The sequence below is a fragment of the Eurytemora carolleeae genome, unplaced genomic scaffold, assembly GCF_000591075.1.
Source record: "Eurytemora carolleeae unplaced genomic scaffold, Eaff_2.0 scaffold295, whole genome shotgun sequence".
Lineage (NCBI taxonomy): Eukaryota > Metazoa > Arthropoda > Copepoda > Calanoida > Temoridae > Eurytemora > Eurytemora carolleeae.
Window position 1 is genome coordinate 22972 of NW_019396215.1, and position 27041 is coordinate 50012.

Consider the following 27041-nt stretch of genomic DNA (forward strand, 5'->3'; position numbering starts at 1 on the left):
GACACCCCTTTTGCGCGGAAATTAATTTGATGTATACTAGCGCAAACTTGAATGTAAGTGAGTGCAATATGCTTGCAAAACAGATTTTGCGCGCAAATTTGCATGTTTAGCGTTAATTGTTTATTTACTTGAATCAAATTTTAGAATCACAAACTGTCCTAATCAAACCCTTTGCTCGTGTAAATGCAAGTGCAAAATATTTTATATAAAATGTAAAAAATGCGGCATAAAAAACAAAAAAAAATCCTATGGAATTACGCAATTTACGCGAAACGATTTTTGAATTCCACTCGAAACCCTGTAAACTCGAAAGCCTTTATATGGTTAATAATATACTAGTGCAGGATTTAAAAAAAAAAATAATTGAATTTCTGGTACGTTCTACACAAGAACGTACACAGAAAAAAAATGTAAGGTTGGCAAAAAAAAGTTGGGGGGGGGGGGGCAAAATTTGAACCGTAAATTCAAAACATTTGGCTTCTTGGATACTTTAAATGTACACTTACAGTCCAATTACATTTCAAGTACCACATTATCTCTCCTTCAAACAAAACTAGCAGAAAAAACCAAATTGATTTTTTTAATGTTCTTCAGTCTTCAGTTTCAGATTTTAAAAGTGTAATAGCTATGAGTTCTAGGGAGGTCTAGGTGGGGGCACTGCCCCCCTTTGCAGGTCTAGGTGGGGGCACTGCCCCTCCCCCTGTATACGCCCTTGGCACTCTGCAGTCTGTAGATGCAGAATATACAGTCCTAACAAGATACAGTAGAAGCCGGGTGACAGAATTAAATTAAAATAAATTCACCAAATTAATCAATATCTATGTTTTAAGAAACATTTAGGCTCAAAGTTCAAGATTTTCATAAAATCTGCCCATTACTACATTAATAAAAAGAATATTGTTAAAGCATCTTTGTCAAAGGTTTCCACTTTCAGGAGAGGGTGCGGAGATTTTACAAAAATTAACCTCGTGCTAATTTGAACTTTTCTTCTAGGTTAGGTTTCAGAAATTAACAAAAGTAAAAATTGTGTTTAGATAAAGTTTAATATATACATTATACATGCTTTGGGCCCCCCCCCCCCCCCCTGTCCTCTACTTTATGAGGTCCCTTTGCATGTTGCGAGGCTTCTGTATATTATGGAAAAGTATTAAAACTACGGGAGGGGGGGTGGAGGGGGAGGGGGGATATATTCGCAGATCAGACTTAGTTTTATCCAAACCTCACTTGAACACGGTCGATGTAATTATCTCTTCTTCTGTTTATTTAAATTTCTATTTAAACTATTCGTCAACTGGAGAATTTGAATTTGTTTGTCTGGCTCAGTGAAATCTATGTTTTATGGGTTTCTGGGCACCAATGGGTGCTGAGCCCCCCTAGGAACTAGGAAGAACATTTTTACCCCCCCCCCACGGAAAAATTCCTGCATGCACGCCTTATAAACGACATTATTCTAATATTATACAGGTTCCTTTATTAAACTTATTTGCATTGTTATCTCAATCCGTTCTTTTTAACTTTTTAAGCCAATACAAATTCTGCATTGCGTCAAGATACACAAGATTAGTTGTCTGACTCTGGGCTGTATCAGAATAATACTGTTTTGATAAGTCATTGAAACCTTAACAATCAAAGCGTAATGAATCTTTAAAATTAAAAAAACATATAGCAACAAATAAATCTTATGGTTGAAATGTAAAGACTCGATGACTTATAATAAAAGGATTTTTTTTAATCCTTAAAAATAATTATGTATTATTATATATTATAATTATATATAATTCTTTTTATTTTAGAATTTTTCAGAAATCTTTAAAAAGAAATCTCTAAAAAAAAACTTTAGCTTTTTATAAAATTCTTTCGAATTTTTATTTTAATAATTCTCTATAAAGGGGTTTGAAAAATGTTCTAAAAGGTTAATATAAAGTTCACAAGGAAGGGCAGCTATAATTAAAGGGTTTATATTAAATTATCTAAAAGATTTATACAAAAATCTCAAGAATTCTTTTAAAACGTCCATACTAAACTTTCTAGAAAGGCTTATACAAATTTCTAAAGAAAGGTTTTTAAAAGATTATCTAGAAAGATTAAATCTGGAAAAGTTATGCGTAATAATATGCATTGCATACTTTTTTTCAGACAAAAATGTAATGGGCTGCAGTTGTGTTTTCTTGCATCTTTTTCTTCTTAATAATTTATACAACTTTAATAAGGAGTTTAAATTAGAGATGAACCTTAAAAATTTGATGGATTAATCTAAAGGCTAAAAAACACTGGCAAACAAACCCCCTCACGCCCGTATGTTTTGTAACAAGTAATGTTTTTTTTTGGCATTTCCCCTTTCTTCTGTTTTAAGATTCCCCCCGCCCTGAGAAGTAAATTAGAAAACTATTTTCATTTTCTCCCCCCAGGAGACCTGCATTTTATTGTATAAATATATTTCCATGTTTTAGATTAATATTTAAATAATCTCGAATATTTATAACATATATCTAGGCGATGACGGCTTTGAGGAATAAAACATACATCTTATTTTAAAAGCTGAATGCCATGATCTGTCAACATATATTAAACTTTTAATTCTAAGAGACTAAGCCTAAAAATCATGCTGATTCTTAAATGGCAATACTCGACATAAATCAGATTGCGAAAGTAAGAACCATAACAGATAATGTGTTTAAAAAACACATATAACAATCAATAGTTAAATTAAAAATACCAATAAAAGAAAAATGTTAAAAAAATAACTTGATTTTAAAAATCATTTTAGTGGTAAAAATTTAAATTAACAAATAAACTAAATTTAAAATAGAGGCTGTTTAAAAGCAAAGAAACAACTTTGTTTTGAATAATTATGATAAAAAACTGAATAAAAACCGAATGAAAATTTAAAATTTGGTGAATATATTCGTGCGCAGAAAAATTGTGTTTAATGTTGAATACAACTAGAAGGGATGAGTCTGGTTCAATGTACAAGGATACATCTGTAGCGTGTTTTCAATGTTCAGGTATTAACATGAATATTCAGTTCCAAAAAACCGGTTTTTAAGGTACTTCAACTTTGATATTAGTTGGGACAATTTCAAAATCTACGTTACTTTCCGTTTCAATCCACATTAATTAAAGAGCATGAAAAATGAGAAAATTATAATAGTCTGAAGTTTGCCAATCTGGATTGGTTGGAAATTGATATCACAATCATTTGGAAAACTAAGAGGAAAACGTTTCTGATTTACTTAAAGACTAAAACTATTGATGGTAAGACTGCAATAAATTATAATGTTTTGCCGCTGCATTTATGTTTATTGTCTGAAACAACAGGTACCGGAACAGAAAAGGATTAAAAGTTTTCTGTATTTTTAAAGAATTTTCTTCTTCTTATGAGACGTACCCATTGAAAATGAAATCACATAACATGGTCCAATAACAAAGATAACAAAATTAACAACTCAACCAGGCCAAAGTGGCGAATTTTAAACTGCCCATCGATCATAACTGTTACGTATATTTCGAAAATGTCCAAGAATAAAGAATCAAACTTAACATGTTCAGATTTGGAAGTTGAGGTTGATTCACAAGATGAAATAATGGGCCCTTGTCCAGGTGAATGCTGTATTCGAATATTATTTTTAAACATATTTGCATTGATGGTTTAAATCTTTTAAAATATATTTGCCTCGTCTGAATGATGATGTCTGTTTTNGGCTTCAGAAATAATTTTAAAATCTACCCTTAAAGTTTCTAAATTTTCTAAATGTTTTTATTGGTTTCGCTTAATAATCCACGAAGAAAAATGTATCCTAGGTAACTAATTTAAGAATAATTATCAAATGCTCAAAATATATAAAAGAGTAAAATTTCGATCTAAATTTAAAGTAAAAATTTCTTGAAATTCTCTAATACAAATTTAATATTTTAGGATGGCTCCGCCCACCTGTTTTATATCCATCATACTCAGGTCCAGTCGTCTTCAACACATCTTCGTTCGTGAAAATGAATGCAAAGAAGATTAAATAAATTGTGTAATATCATTTCATAAAATGATCCTGAATAACCTGGAAGCCAGTTCTAGAACGATTTAAAAAAAAACACAGAAAAAAAACTTTTTTCACTTTACTCCTTTAATAATCTTTGTTTGCAGTAACCTCTGTTTTGGTGTTTGATAGTAAGTCTGGCCCCTGGACCGATTTGTCTCAAATTTTAAATTTGGAAGTTCAGTAGAACCACGGAAATATTCATAGTTTGGTTCTAAGTTGTGTTAGCTGAGTGCCAGAGAGAAAGTTTAATCTCCTGGCAAAGTTAGGTTCCCAAGCTAGTATATCATAGAGATCTCCTTTCAAGACAGTTGTAACTTTTTCTAGAATTTTAGGTTTAGAATTTTATTTTAGTTTATGATGGTTGTATAAGTATTTTGGACAGAAATGGAAGTATTTTAACCCAGGGTGGAATACTCTACTCTTTATGCAAACAGGTAAGGACAAACTATATGTACTGTACTTTATTGTGTACTTTAATGAACGTGTTTAGTATCAGAATATGCCAGGCTATGTACAACAGATTACAGGAATGTCAGGTCCATAATTAAACATTAAATTAAACATTAAATGCTGTTTACATTATGCATACAAACATAGATTTGTTACTATACGCTTACATACAGTGCGTTCTATTTAATATTGGAGTATTTTCAAGCATTCGTTCAAATAGCCCTGTATATTCGCCATGCAACTTTTTTTAATTTAGTTTTTAAAATGAATAATGGTGTATTCTTTCAAGATTCTTTAATTTGTCCCAAAAATTCCAATTAAGAGCTATGCACTATCCAGTTTTATGTGGGACACCCTGTATCCTATTGTAAAATGTTTACAATTACTCTTTTTCTGTCAGGCGGAGAGGTCGTCTGTTGTAAAGGAGAACAGTGTATAACACCGTATCATAGGTAAGTTAAATAAAATCTTTAGATTTTTTAAGATAACGTTTTTTTATTTTTAGGAGGCGTTTTAAAAAATCATTAATCATCAAGTTTTTTTCCTTTCAAATTATTTATTTTTATTACTTTGAACACATGCAAAATTAAAAGTTTACGCTATAAAATTTTTAAATCAAAATGAATTACGCTTTTGCAAAATTCTTACAATCTCATGCCAAAAATATTTTTTTTCTTTATTCATGCACCCCCCCTTCCCATAAAAGTATAAAAAATTATAAACAAACGTGAAAAATTTAAGTTTAAGGAAATATTTCCGTAATATCTCATATTTTTTTATTTGTTTAAAAATGTGCATATTCCCAGAACTGCTGAGAGAAACGAAGTTGGAGAACTGTATACTAAACTTAATACTCTACATACAGCAGAACACAAGGAAATATACAAATAGATCATTATTTTTAAGAACAAATTCTCTGTTTCTTTTTATGCAATTTATGACTTTATATATCTTTTAACGTTTAACCTCAAAGCGTTCATTGCAAAAGTTTGAAGTTTGAATTTTTTAAAAAACAAAAAGTATTCTTTCAAAATTAATTTTCAAGATGTTGAAACCCAATATTTTATTCTTCACTATGATTTGATTGCACAAATTAAAATCACAAGAAAAAAAGTATTTAAAAAAAGTTTCTACCAGCAAAAATCAATGATATTCAGGTTTTAATGGGTTCTATGATTTGTATGTTTAGTCAGGTGATCAAGTTGACCTGCAGGCTTTGTGCAGTTCCACCCACGTGATAAGACATAGTTTCATAACATGTATTATTATTATCATCTCATTTTTTTGTCGACTAATATATATCTAATTAAAAATAAACAATATGAATGTTATTATAGATAGAGGAACCACATACCATTTTTTACATATGGGGGGGGGGCGTGGCGGGGGTGATTCTAAAAATTGTTGTACGAAAACTTATTGTACATACACCCTGACCCATGAAACTGCGGAAAAAGAGGACTGCAATTATGACACTAAATAGTCCCATGAACACATGAAACACAGGAATTTTGAAATGCACACTGACTTTTTCCACTTAATAACTTAATCTTCAAGTGACTGGTAAAACTATTTTCGTTATAACAACATCAAATACTCATAAATGCCTTAACATCGTCTTCTTATTCCAGAGTTGTTTGGGTATTACCAGTTTGATTTGTTAGATGCAGATGATTAATAAGTAAATATGTAATGTATAACAAAGAATTTGAAATTAGACAAGATTTTTTTTATGAAAATGGTCTTTGTTTATCATGGAATTAATAATCATTTTATTAATTACTAGCTGAAGTACCCGGCGTTGCCCGAGGAATTTTCTTTTTTAAAAATAAATTTAATTTTTAAGCATATGTTACCCCCCAGGGTATCCATGTGTTCCCTAAAAATTTCAGCCAAATTGGTTTAGCCATTTGGCCAGCAATAGCTAACATCTATATATAAATTTAGCTTGTCTGTCTGGGTGTTAGTATCCAATAAACGTCAAAACGGCTGAAACAAGCGGACCCAAATTTTGTGTGGTACCTCACGTGACCCCAAGGAAGGTTTATGAATGATCAAAATTTTAAAAATTTGTGTTTAAAAGTTTTTTATTTTTGAAAAATTTTAAAAATGCGCAACAAAATATTATGAAATCCGCAAACATTTTTTGTTTTTGTTTTATACTGTACAAAGAGAAGATGTTCAGAAATAAAGCCACAATTAAAATTTGAAATAGAAGATGGGTGCGAAGCGCCCTACAAGCCTAGAATAATTAAAAATGTTAAATATATGAGCGAAGAGTTTAATTATATAGATTTTATATAATTTATATAATTTATAAATTTATAATTTATTATATTTATTTTGCATTCAGTAAGAAATTATACTTCACAAATACAACAAATTATAAAATATGGTTATTTTATAAATATACAGGGTTATCCACAAAGAATGCGACTTTCATGACGACCAAAACTCTTTAAAGGGAGTGTTTGCGAAGAATGAAAGGTATAGGCTTACAGCGAAAAATAAGCACTTTTGTTCGCTTCTTATCTTCTATCTGTTGCGTCTATAAGGAGTAAATTGTTAAGAACGACTTATGCTGAAGAACGTAGCGTCTATACTCTATACAAATTTAGAAAGTTGCAACATTCAACTCGGATCGTAAATTAATCAAATTCCAAACAAATCATTCAGATATGACAACCCACATTCTTCGATTATTTTTTGGACGCATTCATATTTTGTAAACATTTCATAATATTTCAAATTAAAAAAAATAATATTTAGCTGGCGCTGGATTTTCGAACATTCCGGGAAAATATGAAAATGCCGTCTTTATTATCAAAAATCCTCGAAACAGGATTACATGTTTTCAAGAGCAACTATCAGATGATAAAAAATACAAAAATATTATGAAATATGAACAATATACGAATGCTTTGAAAAATTATGGTTTATTGAGGGTAAAATTTGTTCCTCTACTTTAAGTTTATTCTATAGATAATAAACTAATGATCATGCAAAGAAAGAAACAGTTTACAGTTGCTAGGAACCTAGAAGGTTGAAATAACTCTCTGAAGTGGAATCTTTTGTGGGTAACACACTGTATCTTCATCAAAAAAGTATGGGATTAACATTTAAATATTTGATATACTTAATTGTACAACAAGATATCAGCTACATTTCTAAACTAATCAAACTAAATTAAAAGATTACAAAATTACCAAAATTAGAAAATATCTATTTAAATCAGGAGATAGAGGGGTAAAGTGAGCCAATCTATCCAAATAAAATAGATCAGCAGAAGACTGAAATTAATGATTAACAGTTATAGATCAGTTTAATGAAAGACAATGAAGGTCAAGCTGATTTTTTTATTTTTAATGTCTATCAGCTAGATGGGAGAAAGTTGCTGATTATAAAACTATAGATAATGTTTGTAGAATATAGCTGATTATGAAACTATAGATAATGTTTATCAGCAAGATTGTAGAATATCGCTGATTATGAAACTATAGAGAATGTGTATCAGCTATAAGGTAAAATATAGCTGATTGTGAAACTATTGAGAATGTTTATCAGCTAGATTGTAGAATATAGCTGATTATGAAACTATAGAGAATGTATATCAGCTAGCATAGAATGTGACTGATTATGAAACTATAGAGAATGTGTATCAGCTAGATGGTAAAATATAGCTGATTATGAAGCTATAGATAATGTTTATCAGCTAGATGGTAGAATATAGCTGATAATCCTGGAAAATAGTGTGAATTGAACCTGCAAAGTTGCTCTGATAATATCAACCAGCTTAGTATTATGATCAATTAACTTCTCCAGCTCCTCCTCTAAGCTCTGTTTCGTGAATACACTAGTTGTTTCAGCTGTAGGAGTTGATGCTTCCACGGTAAAAGTAACCGTGTCTGTTTCTTCAATTAAAGTTCCTGTTTCCTCAGTAACAGTTACTGTTTCTTCTGTAGGAGTTCCTAATTCTTCTGAAAGAGTTACTTTTGTTACTGTTTCTTCTGTCATGAGTACTGTTGTTTCTTCTATTATACCTGTTGTTGTTTCCTCTATCAAAGTCGTTGTTTCTTCACTTGGAATAGATGTCAACGAAGTTGTTGTTTCTGGAGTTGTTGGCAGTAGTGTTGATTGAACATCTGAGGGTGTTGTTATCGGAAGAATCGTTGTAACAACTGCTTCAACCTCCCAGGCTGCATTTTGAGGATAGAAGGAGCTTTGTGACAGAGGTTTACCTTTTAGTTCATTTGATTGATCTGAACCTGAAGAAATGATTTCTAATCCAGCTGAAGTTCCAGGTTCAGTTTCTAGTTCAAGATCAGGCTCTAAATCTTCTGTAGTAATTTCTGGTTTTAGTACTCCAGGAGTAGTTTCAGTTGTTTCAATGCTTGTGGGTTCAGTGATACCAGGAGAAGGTTCAGTGGATTCAGATGTTTCAATGCTTGTGGGTTCAGTGATACCAGGAGAAGGTTCATCAGTGGATTCAGGTGTTTCATTAACAGTTGGTTTTGAGTTCTCTGAGGTAGGTTTAGAACCCCCCTGAGTAAACCCAGTAGGTTCTATGATAGTATCTGTTGTTGACGAATGTGAACTTACTTCATGAGTATTTCCAGGAGAATCAGTTATAGTAATGATATCAACCCAGCTCCAAGGAATGAATCGTGTTGTTGCTATTTCCACTTCTGTATCATCTAAAGGTGTTGCAGTTGATACTGATGATGTTATTTTCTGAAAGCTTGGCTCATCTTTGGTTGGATGGATTTGAGAAATATGGATATTTATGATACCTAAAATACATATTTTATATATTGTGTTATCACCATATTGCATTTTTGGGATAAAAAACTTGTAATAATCCATTATTTTATGATAATTTATGCAACGAAATGAAAGCTTTGAGTAGAGAAACCTTATTATAGTGTTTCTACATTCGCACACATACACTGTGTAGATAATTCTAAAATTGAAAATCCAGTATAATCCAGTTTAAATTTAAACAATTATAATCTGTTGCTCTAAGATCTAACTTTACCCTTTTAAACTCTAATTAACAAAAGAATCTAATCAATTATTTTGTGGTTAGATGCATACACCAACACACTCTAAGAAATTTCAAATTTTCATCTAACAAAATTTGTTAGAGCACCGTCATCAAATTCACTTTAGCAGAATCATTTAACGAAATTTGGCGAATGATTCTGCTAAAGTGAATTTGATGCCGGTGCTCCATCAAATTTTGTTAGATGAAAATTTGAAATTTCTTTGAGTGCATGGCGTTCTAATAAACATTGGAATTTAAGAGATGTGTTGAAGTTAATGAATAACAAAGTGTTTTACATGAAATAATAAATCATAATAGTTTACCAAAAGTAAATTTTCCCCGTACAACTTTAGTTTATTACAATTTAATTCAAAACTAACTTAGGAACCCCCCAGCTTTACATAGGAAGGGGTTAATGAGTAATGATCAGATAAGCAAACAAACAAACATAACAGACACATATACATTTGTACTTAATATATATAGATGACCAGCATCAAATTTGAGAAACCCTTTTTTGAATCGGTAGTTTAATACAGTGATAATCAGAAAGCTCTTAAATTTAAAGACGACTTTTAGAATTAAATTTTAAAGTTCAATGAGAAATAGACACAGTAATTGTGCAGTATAACTAATTATACCAAATTCACTTTCTGTTTTAGAGTTTTCTGGTTATCACTGTAGACTCGTAAATTTCAAATGATAATAAAGACAATCCATATGATGTTTGTTTTCCTTTTGTAGTAGTTAAAGTTTGTGATAACTTTGTTAATGTTAATAATGTTATTATTACTTTTCTTACCTTGTGTTGTATTTGTGCCATCTGTTTTCAACATTGCTTGCTCTTTTATTTTAGATTTATTTGCCAAGAACTGAAGCCAGCTGAAATACGTTTTTAATGATATTTTCTTGTTTTATTGTATAGGGGGGGGGGGGGTAATTGTCGTTACCTCAGCGCAGGGCGCGATAAAGCTGTTGAGGAAGAAACTGAACCGGACGATACTGAAGAAGATGAAGAAGAAGATGATGAAGATGAGGAAGATGATGATATATCTACTATCGGTGATGATGGAATAAAGGATGGCAAAGTTGATGATTCCTTTTTTATCTGAGAAATCGGATTCTGAGGTCGCCTTTATCAATTTATAAAGAATAAATTTAAAAGAAAGAAAAAATACTAATAATTGTAAAAAGTATATTGATCAATTTCAACACGAAACTAAAAATTTGGGTTAAAAATATTTTTAAAAATACGAAAATCGAGTGATGAGTTTAATCTTTATTCCTAAATGAATTCCAGTCTTCAATTTCCGGTTTGCTGCTGGTTTCTTGACTGTTTACATCCGCTTGAATACTTGTAGTTTCTACAGCATATTAATTTGTTATTATCGTTTTTTCTTCGTCAGTTAGAGATTTATTTTAGAGATAATTTTGAGAAGTTTTGAGGGAGGGAGAAAAATACCTTGATTGTCGTCTTCTCTGATAGGATAATAGAACTTAAACTTCGTCGTTGTTTTGATCTAAATCAAAAAAGTAATGTTAAGGTTAAGATAGCGGAACCACAATGGCTGCAGAGTGCATAAGCCATTGAAATTATAAAGTTTTATCATTATCATTTATGAGCTAATACATTTCAGCTCTGATGGTTTTAAATCAAGAATAAAAAATTTACTCATCAATTTCATTTTAAGACCTTTTTTGTTAGAAAAACTAAATATTTTCAGTCACAATTGGTAAAATATGTACAATTGTACAATAACAAGTTTTAAAATAGTGTACAGTTTCAACCAGAATTTTGGAGTCATCGAAAGAATTTATAAATGCCGTTTTCTAAAAATACTCGCATAAAATGCTGCAGATATTTAGTTTTTAATGTTTAATATTCCCTGCAGCTGGATATTTCTTTTGTTTTCTTAGACAAATAATTTCATACTCTATTGACAATAATCTGTATTAAAAGCAGAAAGTTAAATCATTATACTTAAAGAGTTTCAGGTCTTCATTAAATTCTCATTCTGTGTGGGTAACCCTGTATATTGCAAAACAGAAAAAATGTTGACCTGTGGAATCTGTGTGAAGCCTTGTGTTGGTGTACTTGTTGGTCCCGGGGATCGTCTACTTGGTTTAGTCCACCAGGATGTTGTTGTAGCAGATGAGGAGCTCAGTCCAGCTAAAAGTTATCAGATACATTGTACCTAGGACTGGGCGTGCTTATTTTTTTTAAATCGTTCGTTTCGTTCCGTTCTTTACCATGAAAGAACGATCGTTTCCCACTCCCCAGGAACGACGACCAGATCTTGAGCTGGGCGTGTTCCTACGTTTTTTTAAATCGTTCGTTCCCTACCGTTAGTTCCCGTGAACGACCGATCGTTCCCCAGGAACGACGCCCAGTCCTAATTGTAGCATGAACGTTGAGTATAGGACAAATGATGGGACACAGAAACTCAAGGGCGGTTTCAGTATTTACGATAGAGGGGGGGGGGAGTTTTAAAAAATCATTCGCGAAAATCCCCCCCTTTGTAATCTTGTAAAAAGAAATCCCCCCCCCCCACCCCTCTATTGCTAAAAAGTTCTATTTTCCGCTCTAACCCTACAACAATTACAGTTTCTTTACAGTATAGGGTAGGGTAGGCAAATGTCTTAATAATCTATTTAATTATCTAAAAACGATATAAAAAAATATTATTGATTGAACCTTTTACATTAATATTATACATATCATATCATATTATTCTAATGAAGGGAGAATTATTTTTTATTTCCTGCTATTATTCTTAAATCATGCTAATTTTTCTTGCAGGAGACTGCAAGTCATTTCTAAGTCTATTTTTAGAGTTAAGAATAACAAAAAGAAGTAAATAAAAGAATTTTTGTTCAAATAAAACAAATTTCAAAATATCCTTCTATATTCCAATCTATTATAATTTAGATTTCTTATGCTGCTTGAAATAAAGGCATTTGAATACTGATGTCCGAAATTGAAGCAAGCCTCTTTGGGAACATCGCCATTCTTCCCAGGTTGACCAACCTGTCGGTGGTAATAAGATGACCTGTTCAATCAGTGCATTGAGCAGTGTTTATATCACAAAGTTTTGACTAATGGGCATATTTTATGGAGGAGGATATACATATGTTTATTTTTACAATGTTGTCACTTTCAAGTAAACTTTATCATTTTTATACAATGTATATTATACATATATAAATAAAAATTATAGTTTAAATGAGAAATGACTTTGTAAAAATCCAGGGGGGGGGGAATGGACTGCCACCCCCCCCCCCCCCGCTGAAACCGCCCTTGCAGAAACTGCATATTTTTTTTGTAAACAAACTCAATACAGTGAATAAGAAAACAATAAAAAGCCAAATGTATAAAAAGATACAAACAACTGATCCAATGCGTTTGTAAAATTCAGACTGTAGAGTGTAGACGTCTCACTTTGACGCTAAAAACATCTGATGAAAGGGTTTGTATTGTATTTTTAGTTATCAGCCACCCTCCGTTAAAAAAGGGGCATGCCAGATGTACAACGGTATCATGAACATCTTAATCAGATCATGTTAATCGATTCGAGGATAACGTCGTTTTTCATTAATTTTGATAATTTCTTCATTGTTTCTGAAACAAGAACTAGAAATGCACAAGTAATCTAAGCTGCAGAAAACCCAAAATTGGAATTAAACAGATTTAAAAATAAAAATACAAGTGATATCTAAGACAAAGTTGTTAAGAGTACCGTTGTGAATTGAACATGTTCAATTAAAATTACAGTCCAAGTAAGAAAAAATTTAAATTTAGTTTACCTGAATATGACTGAGGTTTTGCTATATTTTGAAGAGTCATACTGAAATATAATCAAATATAATCGAGAAACAAGATTAATTATTCTATAGAACAGAAAGTTTTCTTCTAATTAACTGATTAAACCATCCATAGATTAATCAAAATAACAGATAGGGCACTATCAAGATTTGAATGAAACTCGTTCACAATAACCCTGAGGAGTTTTGCGCAGTCGGCCTAGAATTACAAGACAGAGTGAGTCTGTTCAACACCAACTGCTCGAAACTCCTCTGGGCTTCTGCCTCAGGGTTACTGTGAATACGTTTTATCCAAATCTTGAAAAGACGACATCTAGTGTCCTATCTGTTGTTTTAATTAATCTGTGAAACCATCGTTCAATTTCAAACATTTGAAATGTTTTAATTAAGAATTCTTTAAACTGAATTTTCGGAATAGTTGAAGGGAAAACAGATAATACTATTCAGCTGTTTTTTATTTCATCAAATTCAAAAGTTAAAAGATTTAGAATTTTTAGGTTTGGTGAATAAGCTGCATGCACCCGTAAAAAATAAAGAAATGTAAATTTATAAATAATTAAACAGGGCTAACCACAAAAAATAAAACTTCAGCGACGACTGTAAGAAATATCTATTCAGTCCTTTTTACTACATTGATGCCGATGGTTTCTTACAGCTTTAAACCTTTTTACTACATTGATGCCGATGGTTTCTTACAGCTTTAAACCTTTTTACTACATTGATGCCGATGGTTTCTTACAGCTTTAAACCTTTTGCTTTCTTTGCCAAATAATTTTGTGCACACAAATAAAAATTGATATTCAAGATCAAAAACCGATTTTAACATTAAGAAGTTCAGAATTGAAGAGTTTGAGGAGAATGTCTATGATGAATGTAATGAATAATGAATTCTAGTAAATACAAGCCAGATGTAAATCCTAGAGATTTCCGAGATCAATTAATCAATTTCTCTCGTTTTATAGTATCGATCCCTTCAATAACCTCCTTATACATATCTCTCAAAGTATAAATGAATTGGGATTGATCAGTTTCATAGTTTTATTAAATACATCTGAAACGTTTATTCCATGTTTTTGTAAGTTCCATTTAGATATTCAGCTGCTACAGTTCAGGCTCTGTCTGAACAGCTACCTCTATTACTCTATCTCGTTCAGCTGCTCTCAGAGTCTCTGTTATCCTGGCTGCTCTTTCAATCTGGGATTCTCTCTGTCATCAGCTGCTCCTCTAACTACTAGAGCTGCTCTTTGAGTCCACCTTATGTTAGCCGTTCTTACGATCTGAGCTGCTCCCGGAGCTGTTCCTAGAGTCCCTGCTATTTCTATAGCCATACTTACAGTTTGAGCTGCTCCCAGAGTTATCCCTAGAGTCTCTGCTATGTTAGCACGGATGTGTACAGATATCCAGTTCCCTTATGTGTCCTGGATATCCTAGAAGTCCTGATTGCTCTGTATCTCGTGTGTCCCTGTCAATGGAACCAACTCGAGATCATAGAGCTTCTGCTTATAAACACCTTAGCTGCTCCAAGGCTCCAGTGACTCTGTTCATAAATCCAGCCGGAGAATAAAGAGCGTCCTCTGATCTTAGGATTCCAAGGATGTACATTCGTGTTGGAGGACGGAAGGAGGCGTCCTTCTTAGTCCTTTGGATGTCCTGGTAAGATATATTATTCTGAGAGCTGTCCATGAAGTACAATTCCCCAGGCCTTTGATAAACGGAGCTAAGCTCTAACGTCCTGTATATAAGATCCCGGAGCGTACTGCTTAATCTCCAGGTTCCAGATATTGCGATAACAAAAATGATGAGTTTTTTTCAGGAGTAACTAGTATGTCTTAATAAAAAACAAGTTGGACGTTTTTTCGCCCGATGAGCTTGAACCCATCTTGATTGGATAAGCTAGCTGTAATCAGTAAACAAAATAACCAACACAAAATCCAAGAGGCCAATCATCCTCAGCTAAGCTTTCGTGGCGTTCTGTAGTAATTTGCATTACACTGACCAAAAATATTTAGCGTTTGGTGGAGAGTGCAGTTCTGTTATTTGCTCAAGGAAGGATTGGTTTTGATAAATAATGGATTTTGTAATTTTCAACTGAACTGTTACTAAACTTAATCATATTGGTTGCAACAACTGCAAATTAGAAAATACTCGGCTTTTTTTTTGAGTTAAAGAGCAATCGTTTAACAATATTTTACCTATTTAGTGGAACATATTCTTTTCTACTTGTCTTAACACGACTTGAGTCGGGTTTCTCATAATCAGTCCTAAATATTGAGCCTGCACTTTTATTAGACGTTCAGGAAATATTTAAACTGGTTTATAACTTTATTAATATTTGGAAGTAGTATAACCCTGTTTACCTATTTTCTTGTAAATGAGATATATTGATAATTTCTTTTAAAGATGTTACACTGAATTTCTTATCTCGGTTCCTGTGAAATAATAATCAATATATTTATGTTAATATTACAGCAGTAATTGTGGCATTCATGGTGTTAATAAAAAAATGATTTCGATAAAAAAATATAATTACGTGAAAAATATTTTTTTAACATAAAACATTATTACCTTAGATCCAAGGGTATTCTGTATTTGTTTTTTGTCCACAAGATAGTTCCAGATTTTTCATTTGACCATACATTTAATTGATCGAGTTCCTTGCTTGATTGGTCGAGTTCCATGTTTGACTGATTAAGTTTCTTGCTTGATTGATTGAGATCCATTTTTGACTGATCGAGTTTCATGGCTGATTGATCGAGTTCCATGCTTGACTGATCAAGTTCCTTGTTTGATTGATCGAGTTCCACGCTTGAATGACTGAGTTTCTTGCTAGACTGATCAAGTTCCTTGTTTGACTGATCGAGTTCCATGTTTGACTGATTTAGATCCATGGCTGATTGAACGAGTTCCTTGCTTGATTGATCAAGTTCATTGTCGTATTGATAAACCATGTTTGGAAATTGATCGTGTTTAATAGTTGATTGGTCAAGGGCATTGGTTGATGACTTATCGAGTAATCCGGTTGATTGATTAGACGATAGATCGATTTGATTGATTGAATTGATTGGTATATTTTCCTGCCAGTTCCAGGATTTTAAAGGACCTCCTTTCACTGCTGTACAAAACATAACAACTAAACAACAAAATATGAAATGTTTTGTAAGAACATGTTGGATTAAAGAGCAAATAAATGACGACTAAGATGTTCTAATATCAACCCCCCCCCCCTCCCCCCGTTTGTTTGAAATCATAGATTTCTTTTTTTAAACCATGTAATTTTTAGTTACGAAGTTCATGTCAAGTTTGACTAATTTATTGTATAGATTTAATTGATGTTTAAAGACGACATAGTTTACTAATGTTCCCTCATCCATGAAAACTCTGAGATTAATAGTATATATTGAAGAGAGGGGGGGGGGGGGTAACTGGTTAAGGAGGGGATGGCGTAGAGAGGGGGGGGAGAAAGGTAAAAGGCGATGTCATGACTAGACATTCTTAAAAAATACTAATTTCACTTTTATTCAGTTTTAAGTTTTTATTTTTTTGCAAAACGTTATTTCTGTCAAAGGCTAAAAATTTGTATTCCAGGAATTATCAATAAAAATAAATGAAAGAGACGTGTTATTATGTAACCTACTTTTAGAACTGAAGATTTTAAATAATTAATTAAGAAAATAGAAAAATCAAGAAAAATCATAAAAAAACAAGAAAAATCAACAAAAATCATAAAAAACAAGAAAAAATCAAGAAAAGTCAAGAAAAGTCAAGAAAAACCAAGAAAAATCAAGAAAAATCAAGAAAAATCAAGAAAAATCAAGAAAAATCAAGAAAAACCATGAAAAATCAAGAAAAATCTTGAATACGAAGAAATCTGATTAGGAAAAGTGAAAGAAAGAGAATGAAGAGGAAACGTAATAACAAGAAAATATAATGCATAGAAAAGTTAATGATAAAAGAAAACTAATCAAAGATTAACCGCAGTGCAAAAAATACATATAAAGCAAAAGCACGAAACGTGTGGCAAGTAAGTTTCAGAAGAAACTTCAAATTACATGTTTTAAAGGAAATTGATTGAGAAGGAGTAAAGATGAAATATTGATTATAAAGATTATCTGCCGATTTCAAGCTGCGAGGAATTTCAAGAAATTCTCACGGGGAATGGGGGTGGGAGGGGAAGGGGGATGGAACTGCAAGCGAGGGATGAAACATGAAAAATAAGAACGGAGAAAGTTAAGTCTGAAAGGAAATGAAATTAAGAGTGTGCAGGAAGAAGAAAAAACAGGGGAAGGAGAGATCTAAATTTTGATAATAGGGTGAACAGATTTGTTAAGAGTTTAAGTCTTCCTTGTCGTGGATCTAACCTTTCCTTTCCCATTCCTTTTCATGTTCTTCCTTTTATTTATCCAACCTTTCTTTTTCCTCATCTTTGTCCAACCTTTCCTTTTATCTAAATTTTTCTCCTCTCATTTCCTTTCTTTTATTCCTTTATCCTTTCTTCCTATCTTTCCTGTCCAAACAATTTCATTCTTTCCTGTACTTATCCATTCATTCTTTTCTGTCCTTTCTCTTTTTTCTGTCTTTATCCTTTCTTTCTTTTATTTCATTATCCTTTCTTTCTTTCCTGTCCTTACCCTTTCTTTCTTTTATTTCATTATCCTTTCTTTCTTTCCTGTCCTTACCCTTTCTGTCTTTCAAGTCCTTGTCCATCTATTCATTCCAGTCCTTATCCATTTTTTTTTCCTTTCCTGCCATTATCCTTTCTGTCTCTTTTGTCCACCCTTTCTGTCTTTCAAGTCCTTGTCCATCTATTCATTCCAGTCCTTATCCATTCTTTTTTCCTTTCCTGCCATTATCCTTTCTGTCTCTTTTGTCCTCATCCATTCTTTCTTTACTGTACTTATCTATCCTTTCTTTTCTGTCCTTATCTTTTCTATATTTTTTGTCGTTTTCCTTTTTTATTTTCTTTCGTTTTCCTTTTTTGTTTCCTGTTCTTACCCTTTCTGTCTTTCATGTCCTATCCCCACTTTCTTTCCTGTCCTTCTCCATTCTTTCCTTCATGCCATTTCCTTTTCTTTCTCTCCTGTCCGTATAATTTCTGTTTTTCCATGCCTTATCCATTCACTCTTTTCTGTATTTATACATTCTTTATTTTCTGTCTTTATCCTTTCTTTATTTTCTTATTTTAGCCTTTTTTCTTTTTTTTCATTATCCTTTCTTTCCTTCCTACCCTTTCTCTTTTCGCCTTACATGTTCTTATCCATTCATTCGTTCCTGTCCTTATCCATCCTTTCGTTCCTGTCCTTATCCATTCATTCATTACTGTCCTTATCCATCTCTTCGTTACTATCCTTATCCATCTCTTCGTTACTGTCCTTATCCATCTCTTCGTTACTGTCCTTATCCATCTCTTCGTTACAGTCCTTATCCATTTTTTCGTTACTATCTTTATCTTGTCTTTCTCTCCTGTCCAGGCCTTATCCATCCATTCGTTCCTGTCCATCCATTTTTTCCTTACTGTCCTTATCCATTTTTTTTCATTATCCTTTCTTTCTTTCTTGCCCTTTCTCTTTCCGTCTTTCATGTTCTTATCCATTCATTCGTTCCTGTTCTTATCCATTTTTTCGTTCCTGTCCTTATCCATTTTTTCGTTCCTGTCCTTATCCATTTTTTCGTTCCTGTCCTTATCTCTTTCCTGTTCATATCCTTTCTTTCTTTCCTGGCATTAAACATTCTTCCTTTCCTGCCTTTAACCTTTCTTTCTTTCACAAATTTTCCATATTTTGTCAAATGGCCGAGGCTGCGTTGAAACAAAGAAACGGGAAAAAAAACTGCTTCAGGAAATATTCAATCTTAAATACACAAAAAATACTCCTTAAAAGGAATTGTGTCTTTGCCACAAACTTTGATTTTCTAATTCCTAAATCTGTGAATTCTGTTAGATCAAAGATTTTAAGTTTGAAATACCAGACGTTTACACCAGCAAAGATGCAGGGATTGGAAAATTTAAATTTGTGGCAAAGACTCAACTCCTTCTAAAGAGGCTGATTGACTATGCATGTACTAATGTACCTTGTATGAAGAAAAGTATCATTGTACTAATGTATCAATGTATCAATGTATCAATGTATCATGCTACCGGAAAGTCCTGTGTCCAACCGAAAACTAAAATATACTGTCTGTATCCCACAATCCTAAACCATTCTATAACTGTCTCAAGCTTAAACATGGCATCTCACATCCGTGCCTCACATCAGATAGAAAGTAAGATGAAGGATAAAATATATATTTAATAGAATAAGAGAATTTTTATTCAATTCTAAGGCGGAAATGATAAAAATCTTAAGAAAAAGAAATTCCCAAAAAACAGATTAAAATCTGTTTTGTTTGTCTTTAATCCTCTTCTATTTTAATAAATACATGCTTAAAGAAGGAATTTAAAAGGACTCTTCTATTATAGAGTTTAAGAATTTACAAAAGTACTCTTTTAGACCTTACTAGCTGAAGGGCCCGGCGTTGCCCGTGAAAAAAAATTGAAAAAAAAGATTTTGAAAAAAATGATGAAAAAACAATTTTCGATTTTTTTAGCCTATATCACTCCCCGACCACCCATGAGTGTCCACAAAAAATTTCAGCCTAATCAGTCCAGCCGTTTTGCCGGATATACGCAATATACGAATGTCTTGTTTTATTATATAGATATATCCTAGCTTTTATATCTGAAAAATGATAATTTTTAATTAGAGTTCTCTAAACAGCGGCATAGAGCAGAGACTATGCAGAAAATTGACATCAAGAATCTTTTTTAAGACAGAAACACGATAATAACTCCTTCATTTCAAGTGTCTAAGGACAACGATATAAAACGGGCATTTATTTCAATTAGATTACATTGACAGTCTCTTTTAAAAAGGAGGGTGATGATGAAAACATGTTCTAAACTTTCTTCTATTCAAGTTTGTTTTAATATTAACATTAGAAAGTTTTTTTTTTCATTGAAAGTTTACTCCAGCGTCCAAAGCTGTTGCACTAAAACTTTGAAATAAGTTACTAGTTTCGACAAACTTTTAGCATATCCTTTCATAACGTTGAGCCAGGTTAAAACTATTCTTGAGCAAAAATATCTACCAAACCAACATAATAAATGTGCGAAAAAACGGTTGCAATAAACAATTTTTTTTTTTCATTAACCGATAATCTGAAAAAATAAGAAACTTATACCGTTGAAAATTAGTATTTCTCTGTAAAAATGAGTTCCGTATTTATTTTCATCATTAAAACAATCTAGAAAAATGACAAGCTCTAGCTTCTATTAGAACATAAAAGAGGATTCCTGTGTTTGTTCTGCAGTTTGAGTTCTAATATCAGATCTTCATCTTTTCTCTTGATAAACCAGGTTATCTTACAACAATATAATCCTGATCAACATCAAAGGGGAAGATTAAAGAAACTGTTCTAAATATTAAGCTAACCTACATCTACTCTAATATCTTTTAAACAATCTGATAAAGACCGGGTAGAGTTAAATAACTATTAAGACCTAAAAAAGGGCTAAAGCTCATTAGAAGACTTTTTAATGTGAGCTCATATCTGCAAAGTATGTAAAAAACATCAAAAAAAAATTGTTTCCATTTAAGTTTTTAAATACTTTCCAAAATAATTAGGATCGTAAATTACATATTTTCAAGGTTGTTGACTCTTTTAGATTTATCTTTAATATACTCGCTCTGAAACCCACCCTGTGCATCAACATCAACATTTTTTGCATACAAATCTTCAAAACTGCTCCTTCTTAGAAATGTAAAGTTTCAGTCTGAGAGTTCCATGAAAAAGGGAAAACTCCCCCATCCTGTTAAGGGTTAAACTTTGACGTGATTATAGAACAATGTACAATAGAATTGAAAACTAACATCTAAGAAATTGTGGTTTATTTAACACTTTACACTTAAAAGCAATCGAATTAAATTGTCGCAATTTTTTCTCGATTCAGAAAATTTGGGAGGCTTACATGTTGTTCAGTTCAGAAAAGTAATAAAAAAACTATAATTATGTTTATATTATTTTTAATTATCTAATCATGCATACATATTTGTATTAATTTATGCATGACAAGATATGTCTTTAATGTTAATAACGCTGCAAGGTCTAGATTTTAATGATTTATTAAAAACATAATTACCATAACAGAAGGTTTTAAGCAGTAGTTTTTCCTCTTTTCCTCTTTAATCTACAAATCATAAAATTCATTAACATTTAATAAACTTTTGCAAAATCACAGACAATTCTTCATTTTGTCCATAAAACTTAAGTTTATTCAAATTATGTGCATTTAGATAGAACTGAGAAGAAAGAGGGTTAAGTTAATATCTAATTCTTAAAGCGACAACATTTTAGAATTTAACTACCGAAATAACCTTTTCTGAAAAGTACTTTTTTACTTGATCTTAATCTTTCCAATTTAATTAAATTTTTGTTTTTATAACGAACAAAGTTTGCATATAATGTAAGGTATAAAGTGCATAAAAGTTGTAAGAAATCATTCATGCAGATGTTTGCTATTCCTATAAACCACACAACTCCCCCCTCCATTGATTCTAAACAAACTGGTCAAAAACCAGTCTCAAGGGACAATATCAAATATTTAGTTTAAACTAAGGTTCAATCTTCCAAGATGTTTGGAAAGAGGTTCTGGTAAACAAGTAAAAAGAAAAATACACGGAAAATAAATGAGGCGCCTCAAGGTTGCAATGAGGACTAAGCGCTAAGGCTACAATAGGCTAGCGGGCTGTGCGCTAAGGCTAGAACATGCTAGGGGCAGAGCGCTGCGGCTAGAACAGACTAGGGAAGTTGCCGCTTGGGAAATCGCGCATTTCGAAAGTTGCAAGTTCTTGGTAAGTTGCCACTTAATTGGGAAAATGTCTTTAGGAAAGTACATCATTCCAATGCCCCTTCTTTCTTATAATTATTTCAGCTTTTATTTGTTACGTACTTTACCTTTCGCTACAACAATTTCAGGTTTCAATGGTTTTCTGCTTGCATTGGTGAATTATCAAAAAAAAGTCAGTGAATCTCGGTATCAAGCATTGACCTCCATTCTATGCGCATTCTCATTTTAAAAGAACGTAACGAGAGCTTAGAAACTAAACAAATATATGATAAATATAACACCAAAAACAAAAATTATAAATAGCAAATATGAATATATCTATATTTAATGGATAAACATTAGTTTTAAAGTGAAGACTGATTGTACCTTTAATCAAGAATGAGTTCAAAATTAACGATCTGTAATCAGGAATGAGTTCAAAATTAACGATCTTTAATCAGAAATCAGTTCAAAATTAACGATCTTTAATCAGAAATCAGTTCAAAATTAACGATCTTTAATCAGAAATCAGTTCAAAAATTAACGATCTTTAATCAGAAATGAGTTCAAAATTAACGATCTTTAATCAGAAATGAGTTCAAGATTAACGATCTTTAATCAGAAATCAGTTCAAAATTAACGATCTTTAATCAGAAATGAGTTCAAAATTAACAATCTTTAATCAGAAATCAGTTCAAAATAAACGATCTTTAATTAGAAATGAGTTTAAGATTAACGATACAAAAGTTTCGACCTTTGACCGTACAAGAATCATCCCTGGGGTCATACGCACACATTCTGGGATTGACTCTTACATAAATGTACGTAAAGCTAGCTGTACTTAAACATTTCTGTACATGTCGTTTATCAATTAAAGCCCTTTCAACGGGCTATCTAATGGAAAAATTATGCTCTCGTTTGAACTACTCTGTAAACATTTAAATATTATTTTTAATTGTTATTTAATTTAAAATGTTTTCTTTGAATAAACTTTTTAACACAAAATCAGTTCAGCCTATTTATGTTCCTTATGTAAACAGACAAACAAACAGAGAGAAAAGCATAATAAATATATATAAATGTATTTATAAATACTATGCTTTTAGGGCAATTCGCGCACATCTACTATTTTAACTTTTAATTGTGGCTTTATCTCTGAGCATCTTCTCTTTGTACAGTATAAAACAAAAAGTTTGCGGATTTCACAATATTTTTTCGCTCATTTTCAAAATTTTACAAAAATAAAATCTTTTAAACACACATTTTTAAAATTTTGATCATTTATAAACCATCCCTGGGGTCATGTGAGGTCGCACACAAAATTTGGGCCGATCGGTTCAGCTGTTTTGACCTGACGTTTATTCCTTATTTTCTTAATACTAATGTAATAATTAAAAAATGGTTTGATTTGGTAAAGATAGGCTGGGTTTAAGAGATCTATTTCGAATTATCTAGAGATGCAATCTCAAGTAATTGAATAAATGCCATTGTTTTTCTTTTCAGAAAATAGATTGATTGTATAATTCTTTTAATCTGGATCATCTTGTGGATTTACAAAATCAAAAAAATGGTCTACTTTATTTCTTCAAAAATGTTCCCGACCATTTCAACGACATTGGCGGTAACTAATCGTCTAAACCAAATATTACAAATCCTCCTACGGCGGTAACTAATCGTCTAAACCAAATATTACAAATCCTCCTTGAGCGGTAACTAATCGTCTAAACCAAATATTACAAATCCTTCTACGGCGGTAACTAATCGTCTAAACCAAATATTACAAATCCTCCTAGAGCGGTAACTAACCGCCTAAACCAAATATTACAAATCCTCCTACGGCGGTAAAAATCACGGATATAATAAATTGGATATATCATGGTCAAGGTTTGATGTTATTTTCGGGTGGGGTGCATGTAGTACACTAGACATTGAACCCTAGATTTGCAATTTGTATAATTGATTTTCGTAATAGTTAATAGTTGTCAAAGGAGTATAGATAAACAGTGTAAGTCTTTAAAACATGATAAAATTTGGCCTTTTTTCTTTGTCTCATAAAAATTGTCGGAGATACTTAAGGTTTAAACAACCTTAGTTGTATTTTATGCTTTGAATTTTATACAAATTTCTCAATATCTCAGTGAATTTTTAAGGTACAAAAACAAAAACTGCAGACAACATTTTGGAAATCTCAAAACAAGGCGCATTTGATTCTACTTAACTCTGTTATTTTACAAGATTTTAATTACAGTATCTCATTTAATTCTGTTTACTCCACGGCCCACGATCTACCAAAGCTCTTATCTGATTTGGACTCTGAACTTCACATCAAACTTTTTTCAAAGTACTAATACTGTTTTTTATAAAATATACGATAGCCAGAATTATAATTTTTAAGAGTTAAAACCAATTAAGTATATCATGCAGAGATTTAAAAAATTTCCCAAAAAAATCTAGGGTCGACTCAGCTATAATAGCTGTAAAGCACACCCACAAAATTACATGAACACTTGCCCAGAATAGTGTAGATCGGTAGATTGAAGCATAAAATATCAAAGGTTTACACCATCAGGTTGATAAGATATAGATATAAGAAAACTTGAGTTTTATCTTTTTTTTCCTGTTGTATTTTGGTTTGTCCAGATAAGAAGGTTAAAAGACCGAGGAGTAGGGGGAGGGGGGTGGAGAGGGGAGGAGTTACTATAAGAACTCCTAATTATAATTTTGAAATCTTACACCTTGTTCTATCCTCCTTCTTAGTTTAATTAGTCTTATTCTCTATCTTTCTCATCATCTATCTATCTACATTTCAATTTATCTAACCATCTGCTTGGATGCTTGTCTGTCTGTTAGGGTGTCTATATAACTGTTTGTTTTTACTTCTAGCTAACTAATTTTACGTTTATCTTTATAAAGCTATAGAGTAATGTTATACTCTGAAAATCAGACAGTCGTAACAAATATGAAGATCTAAAAGTTAAACAGCTAGAGATATAGGAGCTAAATACCAAGACAACTAGAGATATAGGAGCTAAACAGTAAGACAGCTAGATATATAGAGAGCTAAATACCAAGAAAGTTAGAGATATAAAGATCTAAACAGCAAGACAGCTAGAGATAAAGAGAGCCAAACAGCAGAACAGCTAGAGATATAGAGAGCTAAATACCAAGAAAGTTAGAGATATAAAGATCTAAACAGCAAGACAGCTAGAGATATAGAGAGCTAAACAGTAGAACAGCTAGAGGTATAGGAGCTAAACAGCAGAACAGCTAGAGGTATAGGAGCTAAACAGCGACAGCTAGAGATATAGAGAGCTAAACAGCAAGACAGCTAGAGATATAAAGATCTAAACAGCAAGACAGCTAGAGATATAGAGAGCTAAACAGCAAGACAGAAAGCTAGAGATATAGAGATCTAAACAGCAAGACAGCTAGATATATAGAGAGCTAAACAGCAAGACAGAAAGCTAGATATATAGAGAGCTAAACAGCAAGATAGGTAGAGATATAGAGAGCTAAACATTAAGATAGCTAAATACATAAAGATCTAAACAGCAAGACTGTTAGAGATATAGAGATCTAAACAGCAAGACTGTTAGAGATATAGAGATCTAAACAGCAAGACTGCTAGATATATAGAGATCTAAACAGCAAGACTGTTAGAGATATAGAGATCTAAACAGCAAGACAGAAAGCTAGAGATATATAGACCTAAACAGCAAGACAGTTAGATGTATAGAGTGCAAAACAGCAAAACAACTAGAGATATAGAGAATTATAAAGCAAGACAGCTGAAGAAATAGAGAGCTAAATAGTGAAATATATAGAGATATATTTAGATAACTAAACAGTAAGACAGATTATTATAAAAACGATAAACAATAACGCAACTAGAGATATAGAGAGTTAAAGAGTGAAACAGCTAAATATGTAGAGAGCCAAACAGCCAGACAGACAACCAGAGAGCTAATGATTGATGCTAGGTTTGACCCTAAAGGATTTGAACAGAAATATAGTCTCGGAATCCTAGATGTCTAGGGTTACATTTCCTTCTCCCATCTCTGTTCACTGTCCCAGGAAATATTTGACAGATCAAAGTTTATTTTGTTAGAATATTATGGAAGCGGCGATGTGAAAATGAAAAGCTGGTAATAAAAGAATATTTCTTTTTTTCTATATATACACATGCTGGTTTTCGATCATCAGCCTGCTGACATAACTATAGCAAAATGGATTCATATTCATCTTGAAGAACTTAACAATATCGTGAAGTGAACCGTTGGGAGGTCATTAAGCATAACATTTACAATCCCCCAAAGTTTGTGCAAACTAATTTTACCTTAAAGATTTTATCAGCAATCCTTTCAACACAGATATTAAACTACCATCTGTACACACATATATAGTACACCATATCATATATAATCTATCTATCTATCTACCTATCTATCTATCTATCTATCTATCTATCTTTCTATCTATCTATCTACAGATTTTATCAAATCTCAGATGAATGATTTCTGCAACTGTCTTTACACGTATCAGGCTTAAAATATTATTATTAGCAAATAAATACCCCTCGCAAAAAGTGGCATGTGCCAATTAGGCCCAAAAATACATGAATTTGGACTTGAGAAAATGTAAGTTGTGAAATGTTGAAAGGTAAATGTTCTTCAAAGATTAATTCATGCAAAATCTCATGAGCGGAATTAAAGAGAATGTTGCTGATATTTCGGATATATCTCGAATGGTTATTTCTAGAAGTCACTGACAAGAAGTAAGTGTAATTTCAAATGACCTACATGCAAAGAGGACAATGCCCGATATACAACGA

At 32.0% G+C, this 27041-nt stretch overlaps 3 protein-coding genes across 4 annotated transcripts; 1 reads left to right on the forward strand and 2 right to left on the reverse strand.

Moving 5' to 3' along the window:
* The first annotated feature begins 1936 nt into the window (after positions 1-1936).
* On the forward strand, positions 1937-5815 carry LOC111698356 (uncharacterized). 2 transcript variants are annotated; one of them, XM_023468671.1, is made up of 10 exons: positions 1937-2210; positions 2494-2510; positions 2947-3005; positions 3550-3600; positions 3917-3955; positions 4386-4468; positions 4525-4570; positions 4885-4936; positions 5291-5360; positions 5674-5815. In XM_023468671.1, the coding sequence occupies exons 1-10, from the start codon at positions 2148-2150 to the stop codon at positions 5788-5790; spliced, it is 597 nt and encodes a 198-aa protein (XP_023324439.1). In that variant the 5' UTR covers positions 1937-2147; the 3' UTR covers positions 5791-5815. The 2 variants fall into 2 exon arrangements, with proteins under 2 accessions (XP_023324439.1, XP_023324440.1); XM_023468672.1 differs by lacking the exons at positions 1937-2210; positions 2494-2510 and adding an exon at positions 2518-2649.
* A 1821-nt stretch (positions 5816-7636) lies between these two features.
* Positions 7637-10665, reverse strand: LOC111698358 (mucin-5AC). The gene is made up of 3 exons (XM_023468673.1): positions 10479-10665; positions 10331-10410; positions 7637-9274 (listed from the first exon to the last, which is right to left on the reverse strand). The coding sequence occupies exons 2-3, from the start codon at positions 10362-10364 to the stop codon at positions 8193-8195; spliced, it is 1116 nt and encodes a 371-aa protein (XP_023324441.1). The 5' UTR covers positions 10365-10410; positions 10479-10665; the 3' UTR covers positions 7637-8192.
* A 135-nt stretch (positions 10666-10800) lies between these two features.
* Positions 10801-19503, reverse strand: LOC111698362 (uncharacterized). Its single transcript, XM_023468676.1, has 8 exons — positions 19417-19503; positions 15916-16480; positions 15708-15779; positions 15543-15611; positions 13333-13373; positions 11589-11698; positions 10991-11048; positions 10801-10892 (listed from the first exon to the last, which is right to left on the reverse strand). Exons 1-8 carry the CDS (start codon positions 19436-19438, stop codon positions 10801-10803), a joined length of 1029 nt encoding a protein of 342 aa, XP_023324444.1. The 5' UTR covers positions 19439-19503.
* Between the last annotated feature and the right edge of the window lie 7538 nt (positions 19504-27041).

Bases quoted from the DNA above. Each gene is read 5' to 3' on its own strand.
- LOC111698356 (XM_023468671.1), top strand. From the start codon at position 2,148: ATGGGCTGCAGTTGTGTTTTCTTGCATCTTTTTCTTCTTAATAATTTA. The intron at 3,601-3,916 runs GTGAATGCTGTA...TTAATATTTTAG, and splicing joins AATAATGGGCCCTTGTCCAG to GATGGCTCCGCCCACCTGTT. The intron at 4,937-5,290 runs GTAAGTTAAATA...GCATATTCCCAG, and splicing joins TGTATAACACCGTATCATAG to AACTGCTGAGAGAAACGAAG.
- LOC111698358 (XM_023468673.1), bottom strand. From the start codon at position 10,364: ATGTTGAAAACAGATGGCACAAATACAACACAAG. The intron at 9,275-10,330 runs GTAAGAAAAGTA...TATGTATTTTAG, and splicing joins TGGCACAAATACAACACAAG to GTATCATAAATATCCATATT.
- LOC111698362 (XM_023468676.1), bottom strand. From the start codon at position 19,438: ATGATACTTTTCTTCATACAAG. The intron at 16,481-19,416 runs GTACATTAGTAC...TTTGTTGTTTAG, and splicing joins GATACTTTTCTTCATACAAG to TTGTTATGTTTTGTACAGCA. The intron at 11,049-11,588 runs GTCAACATTTTT...TTTTTGATTTAG, and splicing joins GCTTCACACAGATTCCACAG to ATCAAAACAACGACGAAGTT.